Genomic DNA, 23653 nt, shown 5'->3' with positions numbered 1-23653 from the left:
ATAAGGAGCCATCAGCCTGATGGCCATCTGAAATGTACATATTTTTCCCAGCCAAGGTCGCCTTCATATAGCTCACCAGCAATTCAGTAATAGAAGCAAAAGGCACTTATGTTTCCAGGTGGCAGCAGGTCATGGAATATCCAAAGATGCTTCCTTCTATGGAGATAACTGCATCGGATTGTGAGTGTCTGATACCAGAATACTGATGGGGGGGGGGGGGGAGAAGATAACTTCTCCTTATTCATAAGCACGTAGACTAGCATCCTACAGAATGGTTCTGCTGAAAAACTTCTTCCACCATGACAATGACGGTTTCTTCTCCTGTTGCAGCCCTCTCTCTACACTCTCCAAACTCACTCTAGCAGGCTGGCAAACCTTCTAGAGCTGGCATCAGAATGGGTGGGCAGAGGATGTTCCATCATGTTGAATGCTGGTGTGGAACTAGGTTTAGGCCCTATTCTATTTCAAATGGCTCTGTCTTGCAACAGACAGGCAAAATCCTATACTACACTAAAATAGTGGATATGCTCATTGTTAAGCAGCCATAACAAAAACTATAATAGAAACTACAGGGTATTGTGTTTGTTTTGTAACTTAGATAACTTCAATCTAATGACCAAAATAGTACCTCCTGATTATGATATTTCAATAAGCTAAAGGATTCATTTATATTTAACAAAAATAAAAAAGGGAGTATATGAGTGGTCCATTTTGGTTCACCATTCTTAAAAATAACTACTCAACCTTGGTTGGATTTTTTTCTCTTTCAGAAAATGAAATGTTTTAATGAAAAATCTGATATCTATATATATACATATATATATATACACACACACACACACATATATATATGTGTGTGTGTGTGTGTGTGTGTATCTTACTTATATCAACATCAATACTGTATACAGCAAATACTCCCTTTTTATGTACTGAAACATCTAAAATTTTGGTGTTTTGGATCTACAAAGGTGTAGTATGCACCTAAGTTGATACTATCCTCACTTACCGGGCGTCCAAACTCCAGCTCTGAAAAGAATTTATACCAGGGTTCATTTTCTAAATCTATGTCATCTGGGTTTATGCGATCAGTCTGGAAGAGTTGTGAAGGAAAAAAAAGGGAAGGAAAAGCCACACACTGATCAAAGTGTTGGAAATGACATATCACACTGATGACACACAAACATTAACACAAAAAGTAGAAGAGCAAGAGGCTAAAACAAAAGCAAAGGAATGGAAGAGGGAATTTTATGGTGAAATGAGATCTGAGAGTTGTCACACACTGGTTGTTTGAACTCCTCCTTTTCAGCTTCAACCTCCAAATTGTTACGTAGACACAAGACTGAAAATATGATGTGCTTTTTGAAAAACTGAATGTGGAATAAGATTACACAAAATCACCATGAGCTTTTAAGAAGAGGTTTTCACTACAAGTAGACACACCACCTGCTTGCTTGTGTGTTTATCATTTTTGTATTTATTTATGAGTAAGCGAAGATTGGCAGATTTTGTTTAATACAAAAGATTATTCTTTACATCTGCTTAAGGAAAGTTTATACAGGCTAACCAATGACAATTAAATGCACAAGATTTGAGACAAGGAAAGCATGTTAATTTTGCATTTCAAAACCAAGCACATAGAAGCAATATACAGCATGAGAACAGCTCGGTCAGGCTCTTAGCCTAACAAACTGTATGTAAAATAGTGATGGCTCTGAGAGTATTACTGTCTTTTTGGGAAAGGATGAATAACTCTAGCCACTCACTCCTGCTATTTCCCTCTTCAAAATAAGCAGCACTGAGCACAGTCAAAATTACCCAAATGTAGTTCTATATGCTATGACTAGGGAGACCAATTTAATCAGATTAAAATTCATTACATAATTAATTGCTAAAAGGTGCTCTTGATTAATTATAAATATTGATTATTGTAGTTAGAGTGTTGGACTTAAGACAGAGAAACCTCATTTCACTATGACCCTTTGTCAGTAATTTTCTCAGCATAATCCTATATTAATCCTACAGTGTTATTGTAAGAATAAAAAGTAGTCAAACCAGGAAAGGACTGTACAGTCAGCCCTTCTTATACACTGATTTTTTATACATGGATTCAAGCATCCACGGTTTGAAAATGTTCAAAAAAGTATAAATTTCAAATATCAAACCTTGATTTTCCATTTTTTATAAGGGACACCATTTTTCTATGTCATTATATTTAATGGGACTTGAGCATATACGGATTTTGTTATACACAGGGGATCTTGGAATCAAACCCTAGCATATAACAAGGGTCCACTGTATATCCTTCCATTTTAGGAATAACAGTATAAAAATGTAGTAAATAATGTAATATTTCTAATGTGATAGAAGTTACTAGCACTTCAATGTCATCCCTCCAGCTCGCTGATTTACCTCTAGTAGTGAGGGTAGTGAAGAAGGCAGCAGCCTTTCACTATGGGTAAGCTGAAATGTAAGTCTGTCAATTTATAACATACAGGAGGGGATGCTGTTGTATTCTCTTCTCCTCCTAGATGCTGTGGTACTGCAATTCCAACCAGGCCTAACTCAGCATAGTCTATGTAAAGGATCAAAGGAAATGTAGCCTAAATATCATCCATCCCAATTGTAAATGCACAGTAAAATAATACAGCCTTTCCCCGACTGTTCTCATGAGACATGTGAGTTTGATTTACTGACTGTGCAGTAGAGGGCAGCAAGAAACAGAAATTTTCATCTCCGAGCCATTTTTCTTTGTATAACTGCAATGCATTGTTAACATACCTGAACAATTCCACTTGAGGATGAACGTCATCTTTCAAGACAATGCATTCATACTCAAAAGGATAAGAGTTTTGGCATTGTGATTCTCACCAGGAGCAGTACAAGTCTGACATAACACTGCACAACCTAAATTCCTAAGAACAATTGATTTTCCACTTGCTATCATTACTGACTATCTTACTTTGCCATGGAACAAATTTTATTTGATCTTTTAGTAGCTGCTGTTTTTATGATAGTATTATCATTCATGAATTCAGTTTTTTTTTTAAAAAAAAATGAGCCTTCACAAGCCACTCTGGGAGCCATTCTTGGGACAGAAAAAAAATAAAAATAAAGACAGAAATGTTTTAAAGAAAATATAATTCTCACAGATCAGATCAGACACTTCAAGGCCTAATAATCTTTTTTTCCCCATGCCCAGGTCCAGAAAGCAAGTGTCTTAAACTCGTGCACTGCTCCAGAGCTAGCAGAAAAGCATAGATGCTATTAGTTCCCACTTGCTCAGCAGCACAATTTATGTTAGTGCATTAGTGCTCAAGTAAACATTTTCAGGATCCCCCTTCTCCTGCATCCATCTAAGCTCAATGTTCTAGTTTGTCAGCAATGGTGGCAAGTGCTGATTTAGGCTGACAGAGCAAATGGCAGAGTAGTCAACACTGGATAGAGCCAGAACCAACAGGAGCCAATTACCAATTCTTGCAATTATATTAACAAAAGCAGTAAGATTCCTTCACACCAAATGCCTAAATCAAAGGTAGGCAACCTGTGGTCCATGGGTGTAATCCATTTGTGGTATTTGCAGTTCTTGCCACATTTCAATGCTAAATTTTGGCAGTTCAGCCACTGCCACAAAAACCATTGCATTTTCCCTAGTAAACTTGGCATGTAGCCCTCACAGTCCTTGTTTTCAGGGATAAAGTAGTGATTTCTCCTGCTGTACTACAAAAATCCAGCAGTGTGGTATGGTGGTGACAGGGGAGGGATATACTTTCTGTGGTGTTTCTGATTCTGAGAGTTTAATGCAGCCCCTGTCCCCTGGGCACCCCAGACCTAACAGAATATAGAAATAGCACTTTTACTTTGGTTCTACTGGCCTGTGTGCTGTCATGCTTGTTTTGTTTTTTATGCAGAGGTGGGGAGAGGTGTAGATTTCTATTACTTCTTCTAACTAATGAGAAGTGTGTGTTCTGACTAAGGTTGTTGTTGCGTGCCTTCAAGTTGTTTCTGACTTATGGGAACCCTGAGGTGACCTTATTGCAGGGTCTTCTTGTCAGGTTTCTGGGGGGGGGGGTTGCCATTGCCACCGTCTGAGGCTGAGAGAGTGTGACCTGTCCAAAGTCACCCAGTGGGTTTACATGGCCGAGCTGGGATTCAAACCTTGGTCTCCAGACAGTGGCGTTCCTACAGTTGGTGTCACCTGGTGCAGTAACTCACTGTGTTACCCTCCTTATTGTTCTCCACACCATACAGATTCCTCAGTAATGGGGTTTTTTTTGGTACTAATATTACTCATAAATCATAATTCCCACATATTACTGAATGTCATGGTAACAGTTGTGACATTAAACAACTGGCACAATTAAAATGATAACTTCAAATTACAGTATCATAGGCACAGAATAAATGTATTTACATATCCATTGTTTCATGCGCTTAAAGGGAAATTTGATACAATGTGATACTTTTAAAGAAAATTTAATATAATATATATATATATATATAAATAATTTTTTGGGAAATTTTGGAATTTTAATTTAAAACCAAAACCTGGGGCCTCTCTTTTCTCCTCCCACTGAGCCTCACCCCCACTCACATTATCTCTTCAGCGTTTTAAAGAGACACAGGCAAATGCACAGCCTGTTTCCAGCCAAAGGTGAGGAGTAGTTGTGTCTCCCCCCCCCACTTAGGGTGTCACCTGGGGCGGTCCACACCTCCCTAGTGATGCCACTGTTTCCAGAATCATAGGCCAACACTCAAACCACTATTCCACAATGGCCCCTTTCCCACAGAGGTAGCAGAGCTTTATTCCTAAACACAATCATATTTGCTTGCATGCACATGTGCACATTTGCAGAAACATGAGAGATGGTGCAGTAGACTCTCCCCTCTTTCTCATTTTAGAAATTAAACACCTCCCTTGCAAGTAATGCTATTCCTACCTCCCTTGTATTCCTACTTCCCTTGTAAATAATGCTATAACAATCAGGATTAGGGTTTCTTTCACGCAACACAATTAAAGCATAGTTTTTTGTGGGTTTTTCAGGCTGTGTGGCCATGGCCCCATACAGACAGGCCAAAATAAAGCTGCTTTGAGTCACTTTGGAGGTATGCTGTTTAAATGATGCATGCTTACTAAGAGTCTGGAAGTTGCACCAAAGCTGCACTCCAGTGCTTAGGGCTGGATCATGGCTTTGGCGTGGCTTCCGGACTCTTAGTATGCATGCATCATTTAAACAGCATACCTCCAAAGTGACCTGAATCAGCTTTATTTGGGCCTGTCTGTATGGGGCCCATGTTCTAGAAGAGTTTCTTCCAATTAAAGCACTTTGACACCAGTTTAATTCTCATGCCTGTATCTTATGGAATCCAATCTTCTACATCAAATACCTTGAGAAGCATTATTGCATACTATCTGGTTTTGTGTTTGTCTGCTTTTTTGAAGGTAGTAAGGGATACATATTTAGTCTGCGTCTGAAGGAACTAAATCACTGTCAACCCCGAGGAAGAGTTATTATACTCAAATGCATTGGGCAATACATTATCTTCTCTGCACTTTTTAAAGTACTGCTCTCATTTTTTTCCTGTATTGAGTACCTTCATTTCCTAGCTTGCTAAAGGAGCCTAGCTAGTCATTACTGAAAAGCCTGCTTGTGAAGCCCTTAAGCCCCTAGGGCTGCCAATATATTATAGGGATTTACTCACTGTTTATCTACCTTGTACCAATGGATGTAGTTGATAACGTGAATCACGTTCCTTGTGGGGACAAGGAATTCCAGTTATTACCCCCTGGGGAGTGATGTATTTTACAAATGATTAACATTCAACATCTGGTTCTTGAAGAAAACCTCTATGCACAAGAGGTATGACCTTTCCCTTGGTGTCATCACCTTCACAAGCACATCTGGAAGAAGGCCATCTCCGTGGCAGCTCCCATGCTTGGAACTCCCTTTCTAGGGATACATAGCCACCTGTTTTGTATGTGAATGCCCTTTGGTCCAAACATTAAATAATAAACAATTACTAGGGACATTAAGATGGCTCCTTCCCAGCTATCGTTCCATTGATAAATGAACATTTTCCTACTCTGACAGGCTTTTAGGAATTGACACCAAGGCCTTTTAACAGTATGTTCTTTTACTAACTTTTATCTTTTGTTTTTTAATGGGTTTATTTAAATGTTTTAAATTCCATGGACAGATTGTGTTCTAACAACAACATTTTGAATGTTTTTACTTATGTCTTGTATATAGGTTTCTCAGTATTTGTTTTAATTTTCTGCACTTCCTTGAGCCTCAGTTTTGGGAGAAAGCTGGGGTATAAATTAATAAACAACTATAGGAACTATGTGTAGGGCTAAAATAATGGATATTGGATATAGCAAAATTGTGAGAAAGCACTTAGCAGACTATTTTTGGAGGTAAACAGAAGCCATAGTTTAGAATTACAAGAAAGAACCTATCTTCCTGTATGTTTCTGTTCCTTCTTCAGCATGGCTGAACAAAGATTAGAAGCTTCTACCTCCATTTCCAAATAACTGCAGTTTATCATATCATCTGAATCTTAAATTGCAATTCATTTTAATTACAGTTAACTAAGGACAAGCCAACTTCATGTATCATCATCATCATCATCATCAAGCTTTATTTATATAGCGCTGTAAATTTACACAGGACTGTACATACAATCTTTTAATTAGACGGTTCCCTGCCCTCAGGCTTACAATCTAAGAAGACATGACACAAAAGGGGAAGGGAGTGGAGGATGGAGCCAGATGCTTTCTGGGAAGGGCTCAGTTCCTTTGGGGAGGCCTGATGGTATACTAATCCAAATTAAGACTGAGTGTAGTTTGATTTTGGACAAAATAACAAGCTCGGGTTAAAACAGACGAGAAAGCTTCTGAACATTTCCTTGAATTTATGCTGGAAGATGCGGGGGAGGGAGGAGTATGCAAGCCCAAGGGAGTCTATGCTCATTGTCATAACAATACATTTTGGCTTAGCATTGCATGCAAAGTACTCTAGGAAGCCCTTTCACACTACACACAGTTACAGCACTTTGATTCCACTTTAATGGCTATGGCTTCATCATATGGAATCCTGGAATTGGTAGCTCGCACTCTCTGAAAGAGAATTCTAAATATCCTATGAAACAAAGGTCCAAAACATACTGCAGAAATAATCCAATTTGAGACCGCTTTAACTGCCCTGGCTCAGTGCTAGGAAATCCTGTGAATTGTAGTTTATCTTGACACCAGAGCTCTCTGACAGAGAAGGCAAAATGTCTCACAAAACTACAGTTTCCAAAATTCCCTTGCACTGAGCCAGGGCAGTTAAAGCGGTTTCAAACTGGATTATTTCTTCAGTATGCTTTAGACCTAAGACTACAGGATAGCACATGAAACAGAAAAGGATCAAGCAGCCCACTCTCATGAAGGTTTATTTCATTACCATGTGTCAGCTTAAAGAAACAATCAAAGAATAAAAAATAAATCTAAAAAGACGCACATTTAATTTTAAAATGGCAGAGTTCAGAAAGCAGCAGGAGAATATTTTAGTCTCACAGGATGTTTTGCTGCTGACCTGAAGGCCATAATATGTTAAGAGAAAAACTTCAAACGGAGCTTCCAAAATGAAATTGCACAACTAGCGTTTCTAAGCAAGATAAGTTCTATTCATTTCAGACTTTTTACAGGACTCTGGATTTCTTTCCTGCAACCAGTGTGAATTTAGCATAGCACAGCTAGAAAGAAATTGCTATATCACAGTTTGGAGTTCTCCTCTTTCATCTCTCCTCCTCTGCCATGGCCAAAGAGATGAAAAGGATGTTCAAATAACTGCAGTTTGGTTATTGCTGAACTGGAACCTTTTGTCCATTTTGTCACAGCAGTACTAGCCAGTATTGCCAATGGTGATGCTTGCTGGGAATTGCACTACAATAGCATTTGTAGGACTGCATGATTCCTGTCACCAGTCAAGAAAGGTTTTCATACCAGTACTTACCGTGGGGTAAGCGCTGGTAAAATGTCCGCTCATCTCCACTGTCCCTGAATAGTTCGGGGAGCAGCCATTTCCTATGAACACAAAGTTTCTGTTCATAGGGAATTGCAGTTCCCTGAACGATTCAGGGGTGCTGGAAGCGAGTGGATGATTCCCGTCAAGCTTTCAGACACATGCACTTCCTAAAGGTTTTACTGGCGTTTTATTAGCTGTAAAGCGCTGGTAGGAAAATCTTCTAAGTCCTCAAATACCGATACCATTCTGTGAAGGGCAAATCCAAGGCCAAGCCAATATGACCATATGTTTCTAAAATATTACAGTACTTGAGAAGGTTTAAAATTTGTAATGAATGTGAACTTATCCCATCTGTAAGAAGGAGTCAGCCTTGTAAATGAGAAGGCAGATGACTTCTTTTTATACAGCTACAATATCTTTTGCAGCTCTCATTCATCTGGGTGTAGTTTATGAAGTTCCCAAAAGATTTTATAACACTGATTCATTTCATATGCTGTTCATTTTCTTTGCTTTTACAGTGCCATCAAGGGCACTGTGGAAGATGGAGAACTTGATTCCTCACTTTAGCTGTTCCTTAAGTTCGTTCTGCATCACAGTTCAATAAGCAGCTCTTGCTTGGAGAGGGGAGTGGGCTTTTCTCAGTTTCTCTGTGGAGGTTTAAGGAACATATCTACGTCTCCACATCCTCTTCAGTTTCCCCTTCCATGTGAACTCTGCCCAAAACAGCCCTGACTCATGGAGAGTGGGTGGGTTTGACTCCAAAATATCAAGTCAAGCAAGGGAATAAGGCACTTACGTAACACAGGGCAGAAGTTCCCTGCTGCAAAAGTGTGAGAAATAAATCTTAGGGCTGGTTCATACACTGAGATCTGGTCCATTCAATGATTTGGATAGCTTCTTTAAATTTTGGAGTAAAACCCAAAAGAGATTCACTGCCTTACTAACATCAGAGTACCCAGCTTCCCCTGCTGTCATTACCCCTAGCATCCAGTAGTGAAAGAGGGATGCTTTCTTTTTTAGAATGGCTTCTTCTCTGTCAAACTCATTTGACTAGCAAACTTTTTGTGGCTGTCATTTGCAAAGCCTTTCCTATTGCTGTATCTTTAAGCAGCCCACAAAAAAATAGAAGATGCCAGCTATATTCTGGGAAAGGAGAAAGGCAAGTGAATCCCTCATCCACACGTGACAGGCATACCATGTGAATCTATGATGCAGCTTTGAACCTACAGAGGGAAAGAGATCTTTTTGGTGCTATGTTAAAAGTGCAAACTGAAACGAGAATAAGGTGTCAACCTAACAAGGTTTAGCAATAGCAATAGCACTTACATTTCTATACCGCTTTGTAGTGCTAAGTACTCTCTAAGCAGTTTACAATGTGCTAGCCAATTGCCCTCAACAAGCGAGGTACTCATTTTACTGAACTATGAGAGGATGGAAGGCTGAGTCAACCTGGAGTCCTGCAGGATTGAACTCACAACATTGTGGCTGCAGTACTGGCATTTAACCACTGTGCCACCAGGGCTCATTGACCCATCTGTTCTCTGCCTATGCTACCATGTATGATTTAATATCTATTGTATCTGATCAGATTTCAGTCTGCATTACTGTGACGGAGGACTTGGTCTCCTGACAGCCAATCCCAGTTAAGGCTGACTGTGAGGAGGGGCCTGCAGGGGAAAGAGCATATATAAAAGGGAAGAGTGAGTGACTATGAGGCAGTTCAGGCAGATGAGTCAGGTCCAAAACACACTGCATAAATAATCCTGTTTGAGATCGCTTTAACTACTTTGGTTCTGTGCTATGGAATCCTGGGATGTGTAGTTTGTTGTAGCACCAGAACTCACTGACAGAGAAAGCTCAGTGTCTCACAAAACTACAGTTCCCCGAACTCCCTAGCATTGAGCCAGGGCGGTTAAAGTGGTCTCAAACTGGATTATTTCTGCAGTATGCTTTTGGACGTCAGTTAAATTAAGGGGAATTCAAAAGAGTTCTGTTCACATGAGTGTCAGTTGAGTGGGAGTGTAAGAGAGTTTAAAAGAGTTGAAAGGACTTGATGAGAACTAAGTGAGAGAGGAATACTGAGTAGGAGAGAAAGTGTATTGGATATTGTAAAGAGGCCACTTCGGACTATTCCACCTAAACTACATTCTTGTTAAGTGTTATTCAATAAAGTCAGTGTTTATTTGTTGCAACAGAAGCCTCTGTCTGTGTGAATTCTAAACCATATAGGCACATAAAAACATGCTACTGAAGATATTAAACTTTTAAGAGGAAGTCACTTGGGACCCTAGCCCTTATATGTTTATTGAAACTGTATAAAGGGTGGATGCTGGGCAGGAGTCATTGATGAGGGGCATTCTAATAATGAAGAGGTAAAAGGTAACCTCAAGGCACAGATAGGAGGTCTTGCACGACAATTACTAGTAGGAATTTCTCACTTCATTAGCACAATATAAAAAGACAAGGACCCTGTTATACTATACTCTGTAAATTGCTTTTTTAAAATCCACCAAACAGGCAGTTCTATAAAAAATAAAATAAAATAATGTCTATTACTTTATGCAAATGAACTCTTTTTTAATTAACATGACTTGTATGGTGGAGACTTCTTAACAAATATTACATTAACAGCTTCGTTTTGTGTTAATTGATTTAGACACTGCTCAGAAGCCATGATTTGCAGAAGAGCAGAAGCGTTGGACAGCATCCAAATTCTTTGAAATATTTATCAATAAAGTTATTTAATTTCATCACAGCATGAAGAATGCTTGGACAGCTCAGCAACAGCTTGAAAAGTTCAGGAAAATGGTAAGATTTCACTGTCAGGATCCAACTAGAAAAGCGGTACCCGAGAGTTTTCTCTCAGCAATAGAAAAGCAGATTATCAGAGGGTTATTTTGCATGAAAAGACTACCAGAAATGGTTCAACAGCTGCTTTCTTCCCTGTTCCTCTTATCAAATTCACAGCCTCCTGCTGCTGTTTTTCATTTAAAAGAAACAACATGAGAAACAGTGTAATTGCCTGTGTCATACCTAATTGAGCTGTCCCTACTGATACTTGCACAGAGCAGAAGAGAGTGAGGTTGCAATTTGCAACAGATAAAACACAAAGTTCGATACCATTTTCCTTGTAGAAAGCTGCATTTACTGAATCTGGAAATTCTACAGTATCACTGAAAAAGTGCACAAACCAAATTTGTTTGCAGTTTTTCTGTATTCAGTAGCTGAGAACTAAACATTTTTTTAACTGTCTAACTGTTTTTCTTATGCAACCACTGCATAAGAAATATCACCTTGCAAAAAACAAAGAAATCCCTAACAATTTCCCCGTTATCCCTGCAGAACTGCTGATAAAATATACCCTTGATAATTCTGGGGTAGTTTCCGAATTCACCCCTGAGAATAGTGACTAGTTTTCTAATTTCAAGCAAATCATGTGCATCATTACAAAAGTTAATTAGTTCCTTTCCTTTGAGATACTAGATTTCCCTGAAGAAATTTCATTGATGTATATGAGAGGCAGGTACTTGCATGGGGTGGGAATAATTTTCAGCCCTACAACTCCCTGGAGTACATTTGGGCACACTAGAAATGATATAGCATTACTCCTGGTTGCTAGTTTGTGCTCATTCAAGGCTGAAAATGAGGGCAATTGAACTAAGTGTGGAAAACCCATTCATTGTAATAAGGTACACAGTTAAAGGTACAACTGAATGTTATCGTCCTAAATAACAGCTATGTTAGGACAGGTTTCCCTTCCACCAGCATCTGTAACATGAGGAACAATCTCTTTCATGCTCTGATTATGAGAATCTCTCTCACGTTTCCATATCATGTTGACAGCATTATGTTTGCCTTTACAAATGGGTAAGGAGATATGGAATAGGCTGAATTAGATTTTACCAATATGAGAGGGAGTGGGGAGAGGACCTATCATTGACTGCAAATTTTCAGCTGTACCTTGTGTTTCTTATAGCATGTAGATCCATTCCAGTTTCATCTGCATTGTAATATATGACAGGCTCCTATGGACATAATTCTGAAATAAGGCAGGAGATGGGTCTTTTTGCTCGGTTCTCAAAAGGTTTCAGTGATACAATGTTCTGAATGCATTGATGACCACATTGGTTCATTACGTTTTAAAAATGACAATTTCACAATATGCATTATTATGTACTCCGGTGCATCGAAATTAGCCAAGATTTTTTTTAATGCTGATGCCACACCACAGAATTAATGCTGTTTGATACCTCTTTAACTCATTGCTCCATCCTATGGAATCCTGGGATTTGCAGTTTGTTGTGGCACCAAGGCTTTCTGACAGAGAAAGCTAAATATCTCACCAAACTACAAATCCCAGAGGTTCATAGCATTGAGCCAAGGCAGTTAAAATAGTATCAAACTGCATTAATTCTGCAGTGTAGATGCAGCCTGCGTATCTAGCAACAGACATCCCATATACCCACCTCCCCATTCTTTTGGGTGACAGGGAAAAACACTTTCATTCAGACTTTTAAATTTTTTTACTTATTGCTGTGTTTTAAATTGTGGTTTCAGTGTGATTTTATTTTTAACTGTAGTTGTATATTTTAAAAAAATGTTATTACTACTCAGGTGGTTTGATGGCCAGTTTTTGACAGAAGGGCAGGATATAAATTTAATAAACAAACAGGATTTTAATTTGAATTCAACAGGTAGTATGGGCTATTAAAAGTTACTGACAAATTCTTCACATTCAGAATGATTAATAATGCAACTTAGTAAATGCTAGAAACTATACCTTAACTGACTAGAGTGGAAGAGACAGAGATGCATCAAAACATACCAAATACTATATTTAATCTGTTTTAATTCTGATATGGATCATTCAGAAGGAATGGCTACACTGTAACAGCATAAGATAAAAAACCCCTTAGCATTAAGTAAATCAATCAGTCATTCAATCCAAAATTGCCATTTGGAACAAAGGAGATTTAACAACGCTCTGTTCTGTATAGTATGTTTGAGTAACACAGTTCTCCCAAGACTAGATAAACAGAGTAAATCTCCATGAGCACATCTAGTGGAAGATACATTCTGGGTTACCAGCAATTAGTTAGTAGTAATTATCCATGCATTTGACTGCAGCTTTAACAAACATGCTTTTAAATAATTCCACACCTAGCTTAAAAAACAACATTGAGGAACTTTAGTCAGCAGTTAGCATGTATACAGTTATCATTTTTGTATACACATATAAGCATAAGATCTATAACATTTGTGGGTTTAATTTTTCTGGCATGCCCCAGAACAGAGATTTTATGTACATGTGTAACAACTCTCATGTTTTAGATAGCTACACTTCCAAAATTACAGAAAAGTGGTGAACTGTCCACATTCACATATTGTGACTAGAGACTTGTGAGTATTTGTTTGCCAATGTACTAAGTAAAAAAGCATGTGGGTGTTTTTAAAGTGACACAACCATTTAAACAATCCCTCAATGTTAAACATATAGTACCAAGCAAGTAAAAAAAACAAAAAACATGTTACCTATCACACAATGTTAACTTCACTTAAAAATCTTTTCACAGCTATTCTGTTCATGACCTTCAATCACCACAAACAGCCTTTTATTTATTTACTTCATTTGTATGCTGCCTTTCTCCCAGGAGGAACCAAAGCTGGCTCACAGATAAAAACATTTTAAAAATCTCACTAAAATTCAAAATAATTAAAATCATCTACACACAATATATAACCACATAAAATATACAAGAGCTAAAAGCATAACTAAAACACACCTGCTCCTTAAAAAAAAACACTCTGACATGATCCTTGGAAAAAGGAATTCAATGGAAGGAATTTCATTTCAAAGTATTTCATTTTATCTCATAAAATAATGTCAGGTTTTAGTACTAGAAAATATCTCATCAAGATAATGTGTTTAACCAACTTCACTTACTGGTCTTTCATGTTCAAGGATAGAGGACTTCCCAGGCTCATATTCAAAAATACTCCTTGGTTCAGAACGGAATTTACGTGTGTCTACTTTTCTATCAGGAGGGTCCCACTCATTTCTAAAAATAAGAAATCCACAACAGTGTTAAACTGCCTTTCTTATCAAGCCTTATAGGATGTAAGTGAGAATATCAAACTTGCTTTTCTGTTATGTCTTGCAAATAAACTGCTTGTAGTCTGAATGTGTGTGTGTGTGTGTGTGTGTGTCATATTTCCCAATAATATTATGTGATATTATGATAACTGAAATGAAGCGGCAACAAAAGTTTCCTTTAACTCACTATCTTTGTAATTTATGAATTATTTATGGAAAAGCAAAATAGTCTCTATGGCGCGTTCCAGACGAGCCCTATGGGGTGCCGTCGTTACGCACAAGGGGGCCGCTTCCTGACGCGCCTTGCCCCTCGCGCGTAACAACAACTTCAAAATGGTGGTGCCGCATACAGATGGCACCATTTGACGTCGCACACGCACAGCATCTGGACGTCGCGCACGCACAGCATCCAGACGTCGCGCACGCACAGCATCCGGATGTTGCGCACAGGAAGTGGCGCTGCGAGTGTGCGCCTTGCGGCGCCTCTTCCAGATCACAGGAAGAAGCCCCATTTTGGGGCTTCTTTTTGCTCTGCGAAGGAACCGCACGGTTTGGCTGCTGCGGTGTCATGCCCAGCCTGGAGGATGGCCTGGAGGACTCAGAGGATGAGCTAGAGCCCCTGGGACCTGAACCTATAATGGAGGAGCCAGAGCCCCAGGGGCTTGAACCTGTAATGGAGGAGCCAGAGCCTGGCCCTAGTTCTGCTGGAGCAGAGTCTGTGGCCCCTCCAGAGGTTCAGCAGTCAAGTTTGCCTGGTGCCGAGGCTGTGGACATGGAGGAGGATCTGGACAGTGTGCCTACCTTCAAGGAGCGTCGAACAGAAAGAGAGGGCCTTCGAAGATCTCGGAGGCTTTATCAGAAGCGTGTTCGTAATCAGACACAGCTGAAGGCCGGCTCCTTGCCTTCTTAAGCACCTGGAGCATGTATGGTTCTTTGCCAGTGGATATCTGACTCTTTTAGAGGAAAGACTCTGTCTCTGGCTCCGTTGGCTTCTTGTCTTGACTACCCGGAAACCTTTACCTTGGACTGCTTTATCGACCTGCCTATCTGTTACCCTGAACCTCGGACCGTCTGACAATTCTCTTGGTAATCCCTTTTGGTAAAGCTACTGCAACTCTCCAGGACTGTGTAGCTTACACTGACTTTGCTGTGCTGGGAGGGGGTTGTTTGTTTGTGAACTAGCTGCCTTATCAGCCCTTTGGCTACTTTCCCGGACATGCGGCTCCCTTGCAGAGCAACCGGCAGCGGTGTGAGACCACCCGTTTTGGGCCTATGTAACAGAAGAAAACCTGCTTTATGTTTTAACTAGCTCTGAATTAGCTGGTTCTAAATTTACTGTTACAAAATGAAGGACTCACTTTTCTGGTGCAGATCTTTGCCGTGGCCGAAGTGGTGGTACTGGAGGTGGTGGAGGTACGGGTGATGAGACCTTAAAGGCCTCAGTGCCATTGTCAGAAGTACTTTTTGTCAGTGGTCTGTAAGTATGAGTCTTTGCAGCAGGATGTGCTTGAGCAGAATAGGGTGGGCTGAAGTTATCTAATGAAAGACAAAAATACACACATAGAAGATGCTAAAATGCATGTATTAATATAAACAGGTGTAAAATGGAGACTAGCTACCCAAAACATCAAGCAAAGTTGCAACATGCACTGATGAGTGTTTTTGGCTAACATCCTTATTTTCCATAAATATGATGGTACATCCTGAGGCCCCTTCCCTTTGGAGTCCCTAAAATCTGCTTCTGAGAAATGCTCTGGAATATAATAGTATGTGGTATGGGGAAGGGTGACCTGTAGTAGGATGCCTCTCCCCCCCATTACAGTGAATACATCTGAGCATACTAACTCAACCGCATAGTCATGTTATGAGACAATTCAGTCATTAAACGTATGTTCTTGAAATTATGCCCCATTGACCTCAGAAGAACACACTTACAACTTGCTGACTTTAATTCAGAGCACTGGTAAGTTGTTACTCACTACAGCATCAGCCTGCCTTTTCCTTGGACCATCATGACTATCAATTTGTTGGTTGTTGTTGTTGTTAATTGTCCTTGAGTCGACTTCGACTCACGGCAACCCAGTGGATGAAACATTTCCAAGACCCCCTGTCCTCAACCTCTCTGCTCAGGTCCTAAAGGCCCAGACTGCCTGATTAATAAGTCTAACCATTTGATGTGTAGTCTTCCTTTCTTTCTGCTGCCTTCTACCTTTGCTAGCATCATTGCCTTTTCTCAGACAGCCTCAGTTTAGTCATCCTGGCTTCCAGGAATAGCTTGGGCCTGATCTGTTCTAGAATCCATTTGTTTGTCTTCTTGGCTGTGCACAGAATCCTCAGTACCACATCACAAACAAGTTTATTTTCTTTCTATCAGCTTTTTTCACTGTCCAGCTCTCAAATCTTTAAATGGTGATGGAGAATACAATGGCTTAGATTATCCTCGCTTTAGTGTTCAGAGTTATGTCTCTGAACACTATTTCACCTATCTGAAAAATGTGGTGGGCAAGGATGAAAAGTGTGCCTGGAGTCAGACCTGCTTCTTCCAGACACGCGCCAATGCCATCATTGCTGATCCTATCACATAAAGGACAAGAGCACTACAAAGATATACTTTCTATTGGAGAGAAGTCTCTCTGACCCTTAACATTCATCCAGGCATTCTGAAACAGGTCCAGCAGTTTTGTGCAATCCCTACTGCATGAGTTTGCATGTGTAATGAACCTGTCCTTCAAAGTAATGGCAGCTCTGATGGACTGATTGCTATTGTTTAGTAAACAATGATTACAATAATAATGTGTGTCCCATCCAATGAAATGTATGCCTAAAATATGGAAAAGTTACTTTTTAGACTCTAATCCCCAGAATTCACCGGTCAGCAGTAAACCATGCTGGAAAAGGTAACTCTTCAAAGTTTTATGTAAACCTATTACTTGATAATACACCTGTTTTTTGCAGTCCAAACAAAGTAGTGGGTTGCATTGATAAATACAATCCTGGTATGGGTCAAATGTAACCATCCATGAAGGCAATGAAAACATTTCCTAATGGGACCTAAAGTTTTCTTGACCTTTTTATTGTTATAGAAATATGAAACAGAAATGCATATACAGATATTCATATATTTATAAATATATATTTGCATATGTAGGCATGCTTTTGTTAATATTGTTAAAGGATGATGCTTTTCTCAGAATTAGTGCTGGACAATTACCCATGTAGTTCACATTAGTTATACTTTTATCATCTTTTTACAAACAAAGTTTGAATTATGATACAATTTTAGCACTATAGTAGTTTTGGTATTATGGTGCAGCACATTTTTCAGTTTTGCGTGTAAATAAATAGCCATCTCCCTATTTTTATTATTGACAAGTAAATTGGCTTAATGTACATTTTTACAGTAATTTTCAGTTTTCTACTGCTATATTGTCAATTTATGTTAAATTCAATTTGCCTCAATGGCAAAAGTGATGCAATTACAGATCTAATGGATATCTGTGTTGCATTTGATATATTTACATTTGTATTTTTAATTCATTCTTTCATAATGATAAACAGCACTGTCCATTGAAAAGTAAGCACATTTGAGGCATACTAAGTTCAGTGTTAACTCTTGGCCAATAAAAGCAGAAATGTATCAACACATGACTCTTTCTGAATTGTGCCCATTAAAAACCTTTACATGTGGTATACGCAATGCGTTATCTTGATTATCGACAGAACATATTGTTCTAACAGATTGTGCTTGCATACTCTGCTACAGATGGCAGTCTTACACTTAATGTTAAATCAAAGTACTTTCTGCCAGAACTTTAGACTACAAAGGCCAGAATCCACCATTCAGCCTTGACAGCTGGGAGACTCTGGGAGACATAATTCAAAATGTAATTTTTTAAAGCTGTGCCCTTGGCCCTAGCTAAGCCAAAATCTGTCCAAGCAGCTATAAAACCAGAGCACAGTAAGAGCAACATTACCAATACATTTTGAATTGATTAGAAATCAAATCAAACTGAATAATTTTGACATCAGGTAAACCATGAAATCAAACCAACACCCAGAGATTTAACAGCAATAAACACTAGTTACACAAGCACACAAAGACTGGAGCAACAGGGTTAGCTAACATAACGTCTGACACTAACAAAAACAAAAAAGACTCATATGAAGGGAAGGAATAATTCCTACCAGGATTATAAGCATATGAAGTATTATACATGTCTGTGTCATCATCTATAAAAAGAAAAATAAATGTTATAATACCTGTCAGTTTATCACAACAAACCAAGTTTGTTTTTGCAAATACAAACAAAATACTAGCTTAGCAACTAGCCTAGCAAACATCTTACTTCTGGACTCTATCCTATTTACTGCTCCCTATTTTCTTAAAACATCCTAAACCTGTAGAATATACACTTATTATATCATTGCAGATGTAAATTGTATTAGTTATTTTCCTTCATCTTAGCAATTTCCATGAGTGGCCAGTTCACACTTATTCCTCAGTAGTATGGGAGCCACTCTTCTGTGCCTTTCCCCCCATGCTGCTCTGGTACCACACCCTTAAAGAAAGCATTGGATGGGGAGAATGATATGGTTTTGTCTTCATGCAAAAACTATCCTGCAGGTCATCATGAACCAGCCATGAGGTTAAAAAAGAAAGAAAGTGCTAACACTGACATGAGCCAGCCAAAGCTAAGCATATTTTAAGATCTACATATTTCAATAAAGGTGATGTCAGTCTACAGTCTATTCTTTATCTGTTGAAATCATCAGGATTTTAAAGGATTTTAAAACCTTGGCTGGCTTGTAGTCTGAGCAATTAACTAACTATCCATAATTAATTAACTTCTTAGCCATAGTAACAGCTTTACAGAATGGCTCTTAATAGGCAGCAGCCCATTCTGTAGAGGTTCTAAGGTTTTGAATAGCTCTGTTACTTGAAAACCCGTAACTAAAACTAAAGAAGGGCTTCATAAAGGCATGCATTCTCCTACTGAACTATGACCTCCCATCCTTGGCTCAAATTTTACCTAATACATACGTTAATCTGCCAGTGGAACTATAAATATAATCCTTATATCTGGGTTAAAGAAAGTAATCCAAATATAAATTTCTCATGCTTCTTTCTTGCTGTTGCTACCATGTCACAGGAACATACAGGGGTATATTCATGTTCCTCCCCAGCATGCATATTTCTCTCACCAGTTATACCAGTATCCTACACCTGTATGTTCAATATTAAAGTAAAAGGGCTTCTTGAGATGATCAGTGTTACTGATCACATAGATGGAGAAGAACTACATGGACCTTTTTCACACTAATGTCAGGGGAGCATAGCCAATGGCCACGACCAACTGCCACACACTCAGCATAGAAATGGGGGCAGAGGGACAATGTGTGAACAGCATTGTAATGTCTTTAGTCTGCTACCTCACTGACTTGCTTTAGCCTGATTCCATCCCCTGCTTTAAGGACCCTATTTTCCCTTGCAATTGCAGGCATATTACTGAAGAAATACTGAAATCACCTTAAGGATCCAATTGCTTGGGTCTTTTCCCACTGACCCTTCTCAGCCTGCACACATAGCATAGGCCTGAGGTTGAGTTCAACTCTGTAAAATTAATTTTTCATAGAATTTTTCATAGAAACCATACCAGGAAGAGAGAAATTTCTGTAACACTTCCATATTTATTTATTTGCTCTTATGGGTGCATTCCATATTTGGCAACACAATGTTTTTGCTGAGAATGAAATCTTCTAGAAGAAACCTGGAGAAGTGAGCAAGAGGGGTAGGTGGTGGGGTAATGTTTTGTCTTCTCACTGCCCTGGTGATTCACACAGACATGTCTTGGGAGATCAGAAGTGTTATCATGTCACTTCCAGTTCACAAGTTTAGCCAATATTTAGAGGTATTGAGGGTTAGGAATTGGAAGGCAGTGGGTGCAGGTTGCCTCAAATCACTATATTTTTTGGGGGGTGGGGTAGTCTGGGTGTTTATTTTAAAATACTTTTAGCGTTTTTTCACCCTCATTTTTAATTGTTTCACGGTTTTTTTTGGAGAGCACTAGCAGGTTTCAGAAAAAAGGTCCAGGGCTGCATTTTCCCTATTCCTGTTTGAGAGCCATGTGAGTGTACATGAGTAAGAAATTACAAAGATTTCTAAATTCGCAATGAGATTTTCTAGACAATTTAAAAAAGAAGAAAAATGTATTATTAAAATACTAGACAATAATTAAGACCTTTCCCTCTCACTAAGATCAGTGAAAAATGTTATTTGTAGTGAAGGAAAATGTAATCAACCAGCAGCACCATTTACAAAATAAAGCATGCCTTAAATCAGTGAGAACCAAGACTTTGCTTGTTTAAAATACTACTTGCTTATAATGCTTATAAAAACAAAAAGGTCTCATTTGTGTTCAGGACCCATAATTATTGTGACAGTTGAGACTCTTGGTTGAGCACCTCCATGGACACTATTCCACAGCTAGGGTGCTGTGAAGGCCTCAAGAAGGCCTCCATCCTAGGAGCAACCTAGCTCCCTTCATTTGGCATGAATTAAAAATTGGCTGTGTTAACTTAATTTTAACATGGGCCATTTGTATGTGTCCAAAGATCACAATTAAGAACCAGCTTATATCTGTTATCAAATAAAGCTTTATGCTTGCAGCAGACTAGGTATGAAGGGTGAGGGAAACTATATAGCAGGGGTAGGAAATCTGTGGTCTTGCAGATGATGTTGAAACCCATCAGCCCCCAATATAGATGGGCAATAGTCAGGGATGATAAGACATGTAGTCCATGTCCATATGGAGGGCCACAGATTCTCCATACCTGCTCTAAAATGTGAGCCTGGATCCAGAAGATAAAACAATATTTGGAATTAGCTTATTAAAGATCCAAAATGTTCAGAAATGTGAAATAATTTTAGTGGAATATGGGGCCATTTTTCAATCTACATAGGTCAGCCAGAATATATCTGTCACTGTAGTCATGTGCATAATTTTTTATGGGAGATAGGATAAATTAAAATGTGCTGCTTAGCTCATACAACGTATCAGTGTGAGATAGACAGTAGCGTGTTATACATGAACCTAGAAGATCAGAGGTCAAATGAAGATATTGCCTTAGACCAAGGCAGACTATACACCTCAGCCATGTTTATGTTAACTTGTACTGCTTTTCCTGGACTATTTCCTACCTCATCTGAAGACACCAGAGATTAATCCTTGGACAGTTTGCACAGAAAAGACGTACCGTGCTACTGAGCTACAGTCCCTCCAATTAGCTACTCAGTGTGTAATTGATTGAATAACAAAAACGTTTTAATCAAATGAAAAGTGTTACTGATGAATGAGATGGCAGACTTTTAAAAATAAAACAATCACTTTAAGTTTAATAAAGTAAATTACAGATAGCAGATACCATTTTAGGATGCATCCCACATGTATCAGCAAATGTTTCTTTTGTGGTGGTGTCTCTGTAATGTGCTTGTTTGTAATAGCACATCATATATATATAACTATTTTTTATTCAGATGAAAATTGTATAGCTTGAATCAATTAATAAATGCATTAATTGCCCAAGACAGCTCTATATACTTGAATGAATGAATGAATAATAATAATAAATGTTGTTTATGTGCAGAAAATCTACAGGCTTCATATACTGTATAAGGCAAGATTTTTAATTTTATACTGTAGTAGCTCAAATAGATTAGTTGCCCTGGTAGAAAGCAGCAATGAAAAGTATCCCATTGTAATTCCAGTAAAAGGTATATGAAATCCTGTGCTACTTAGTTACTTTAATGCACTCATTGTAAGCTCCCCCCTTTTATGTCTTGAAAATCCTGCTAAGCATGTTCACCAGTTTTCCCTACAGAACAATACATCAACTGTACACTAATATACTTACGTGGGTTGAAGAAATGCTTACTGGGCCACTGAATGACCACCTATATATAATAATAATTTCACAGCCTGCCACAAAGCAACAAAACTGTAGCAAGAAGACAAATTTAGACATACCAGGCTTGTGAACCATGTGAATTTGCTTGAACATCGTCTTATACCAATCCTTCGGTCTGTCAACTGTCTAAAAATAATTAAAAAATTAAAAATTAGAAGGTGAAGAAACAGCTACAAAAATGGAAAAGGAATAAATGAAGTGAAATAATTCATAACCCTGTTGTTCATTTACCATCTTGAGTCCCCATACATGCGGTGGGGTGTGCTTGACTTAGGGCTTGTACAGATGGCCTTAAAGGGGTGGCTTGTTGGTGCCCCTTTGATTGTCAGATTGGGGCCGCAGCAACTATATGCTGCTCCCTCCGGCATTTTAACAGCCCCCAAAAAAGTGGCAAAATGCTGCTCTTTTTTGGGGTGGAAAATGGGCAGCTTTCCTGCTGCAGCATTGGATATTTGGCACTGTGTGTGGCATAGAAATGTTGCACCACCGCAGCACCGCAATGCTGGCTGCCTTCTGGTTGGGTGAGTAGTGTGACACCGGCTTGGGGGTGTCATTGGGGTGTGCGTCATTTAAACGCCATGCCCCATACTGCCCCTAAGCTGGCGTATTGTGCTGGTCTGTTTTGTCCCTTAGTAATTGTAATTGGTGAACTTCACGCGTAGGGTTTCAGTTATGCTTGGGTATGTTATATCTGACATGCTTTCATAGGGCTGGGTGTCATAACTTTCAGGCCTCTTCCAAAAAACTGTTCTGTTGAAAGTAATGGACCAAAAAAGTAGGGATAGATAAAGTGACTGATAAAAGAAATCATTGAATATGTTTGAATACCTGCCTCAAAGGATTTCTTGAATACTTGTTTGGAAGCCTGCAAGCAGAATGAAGTGAATCCAGCCTCACTACGAGTAGCTCCTCACTACCATTCTGCTTTCAGCACATTCTTAGCCACCAGTTCCTTGCCCCTCAAGGGGAAAAAAATGGATGGGATGGTGGTAGGCAGCATTACCATCAATCTTGAAAAGGCCTTCTCTTTTTGGACTTGCAGTTATGTTCAAATTTCAAAAGGGCAAAGAAATAGAGTACATTAGTTGTTGGGAAAGTTCACCATTACCTCCAAGTTCCTCTAAATTACATCTTGGTTTGGAGAAAGGGGAGAAGTGACAGTAAAACTGGTATTTGTTGTGTGTTCTCATCAGACAACTGTAAAGTCTCTTAAAGTTTTTGAATATTTCTATGGAATGCTTGAAAGTCAGAGTACTTTCAGTACCAGATGGAGTGGAGGGCAGTCACCCATCTTCACATGGAACATTATTTGTGAGGAATTATGCAATTCATTTGATCTTGAAAAGAGATACATTTGATGAAAAAGATTTGGCACAATGGGCTCTATGTTTTACTGTATTCATAAATGAGGAAGCAATAGGTATATAATTCTTAGCTAATTTCATTCTCACAGGAAAAAATAAGTAATTTTAAAAGATTTCTTCCTGTTGTGAGAAAATGGTTGTGTAGTTTTTAAAAGACTATTCACAGTTCAGGACTTCTGTGTGAAATTTGCACATGGTATTTTTGACAGGAAAAAACTACT

The 23653-nt window shown here is 38.9% G+C and overlaps 1 protein-coding gene across 7 annotated transcripts in view; it reads right to left on the bottom strand.

Annotated features, from left to right (window-relative positions):
- The window catches only part of SORBS2 (sorbin and SH3 domain containing 2), a 245847-nt gene that overhangs the window by 57098 nt on the left and 165096 nt on the right, over nt 1-23653 (bottom strand). For 6 of the 7 annotated variants that reach the window (XM_042467682.1, XM_042467686.1, XM_042467683.1 and 3 more), the window contains 4 exons: nt 22128-22194; nt 18289-18333; nt 15462-15639; nt 13954-14068 (listed from right to left, as the gene is read on the bottom strand). In XM_042467682.1, the coding sequence (XP_042323616.1) occupies nt 13954-14068; nt 15462-15639; nt 18289-18333; nt 22128-22194 (405 nt within the window). Of the gene's footprint in view, nt 1-1006; nt 1091-13953; nt 14069-15461; nt 15640-18288; nt 18334-22127; nt 22195-23653 lie in introns of all 7 variants that reach the window. The other variant, XM_042467681.1, reaches the window with a different exon arrangement.

This window comes from Sceloporus undulatus, chromosome 5, assembly GCF_019175285.1.
Source record: "Sceloporus undulatus isolate JIND9_A2432 ecotype Alabama chromosome 5, SceUnd_v1.1, whole genome shotgun sequence".
Lineage (NCBI taxonomy): Eukaryota > Metazoa > Chordata > Lepidosauria > Squamata > Phrynosomatidae > Sceloporus > Sceloporus undulatus.
Note: the sequence above shows the minus strand (reverse complement) of the source record. Positions and strands in the feature narration are given on the sequence as shown.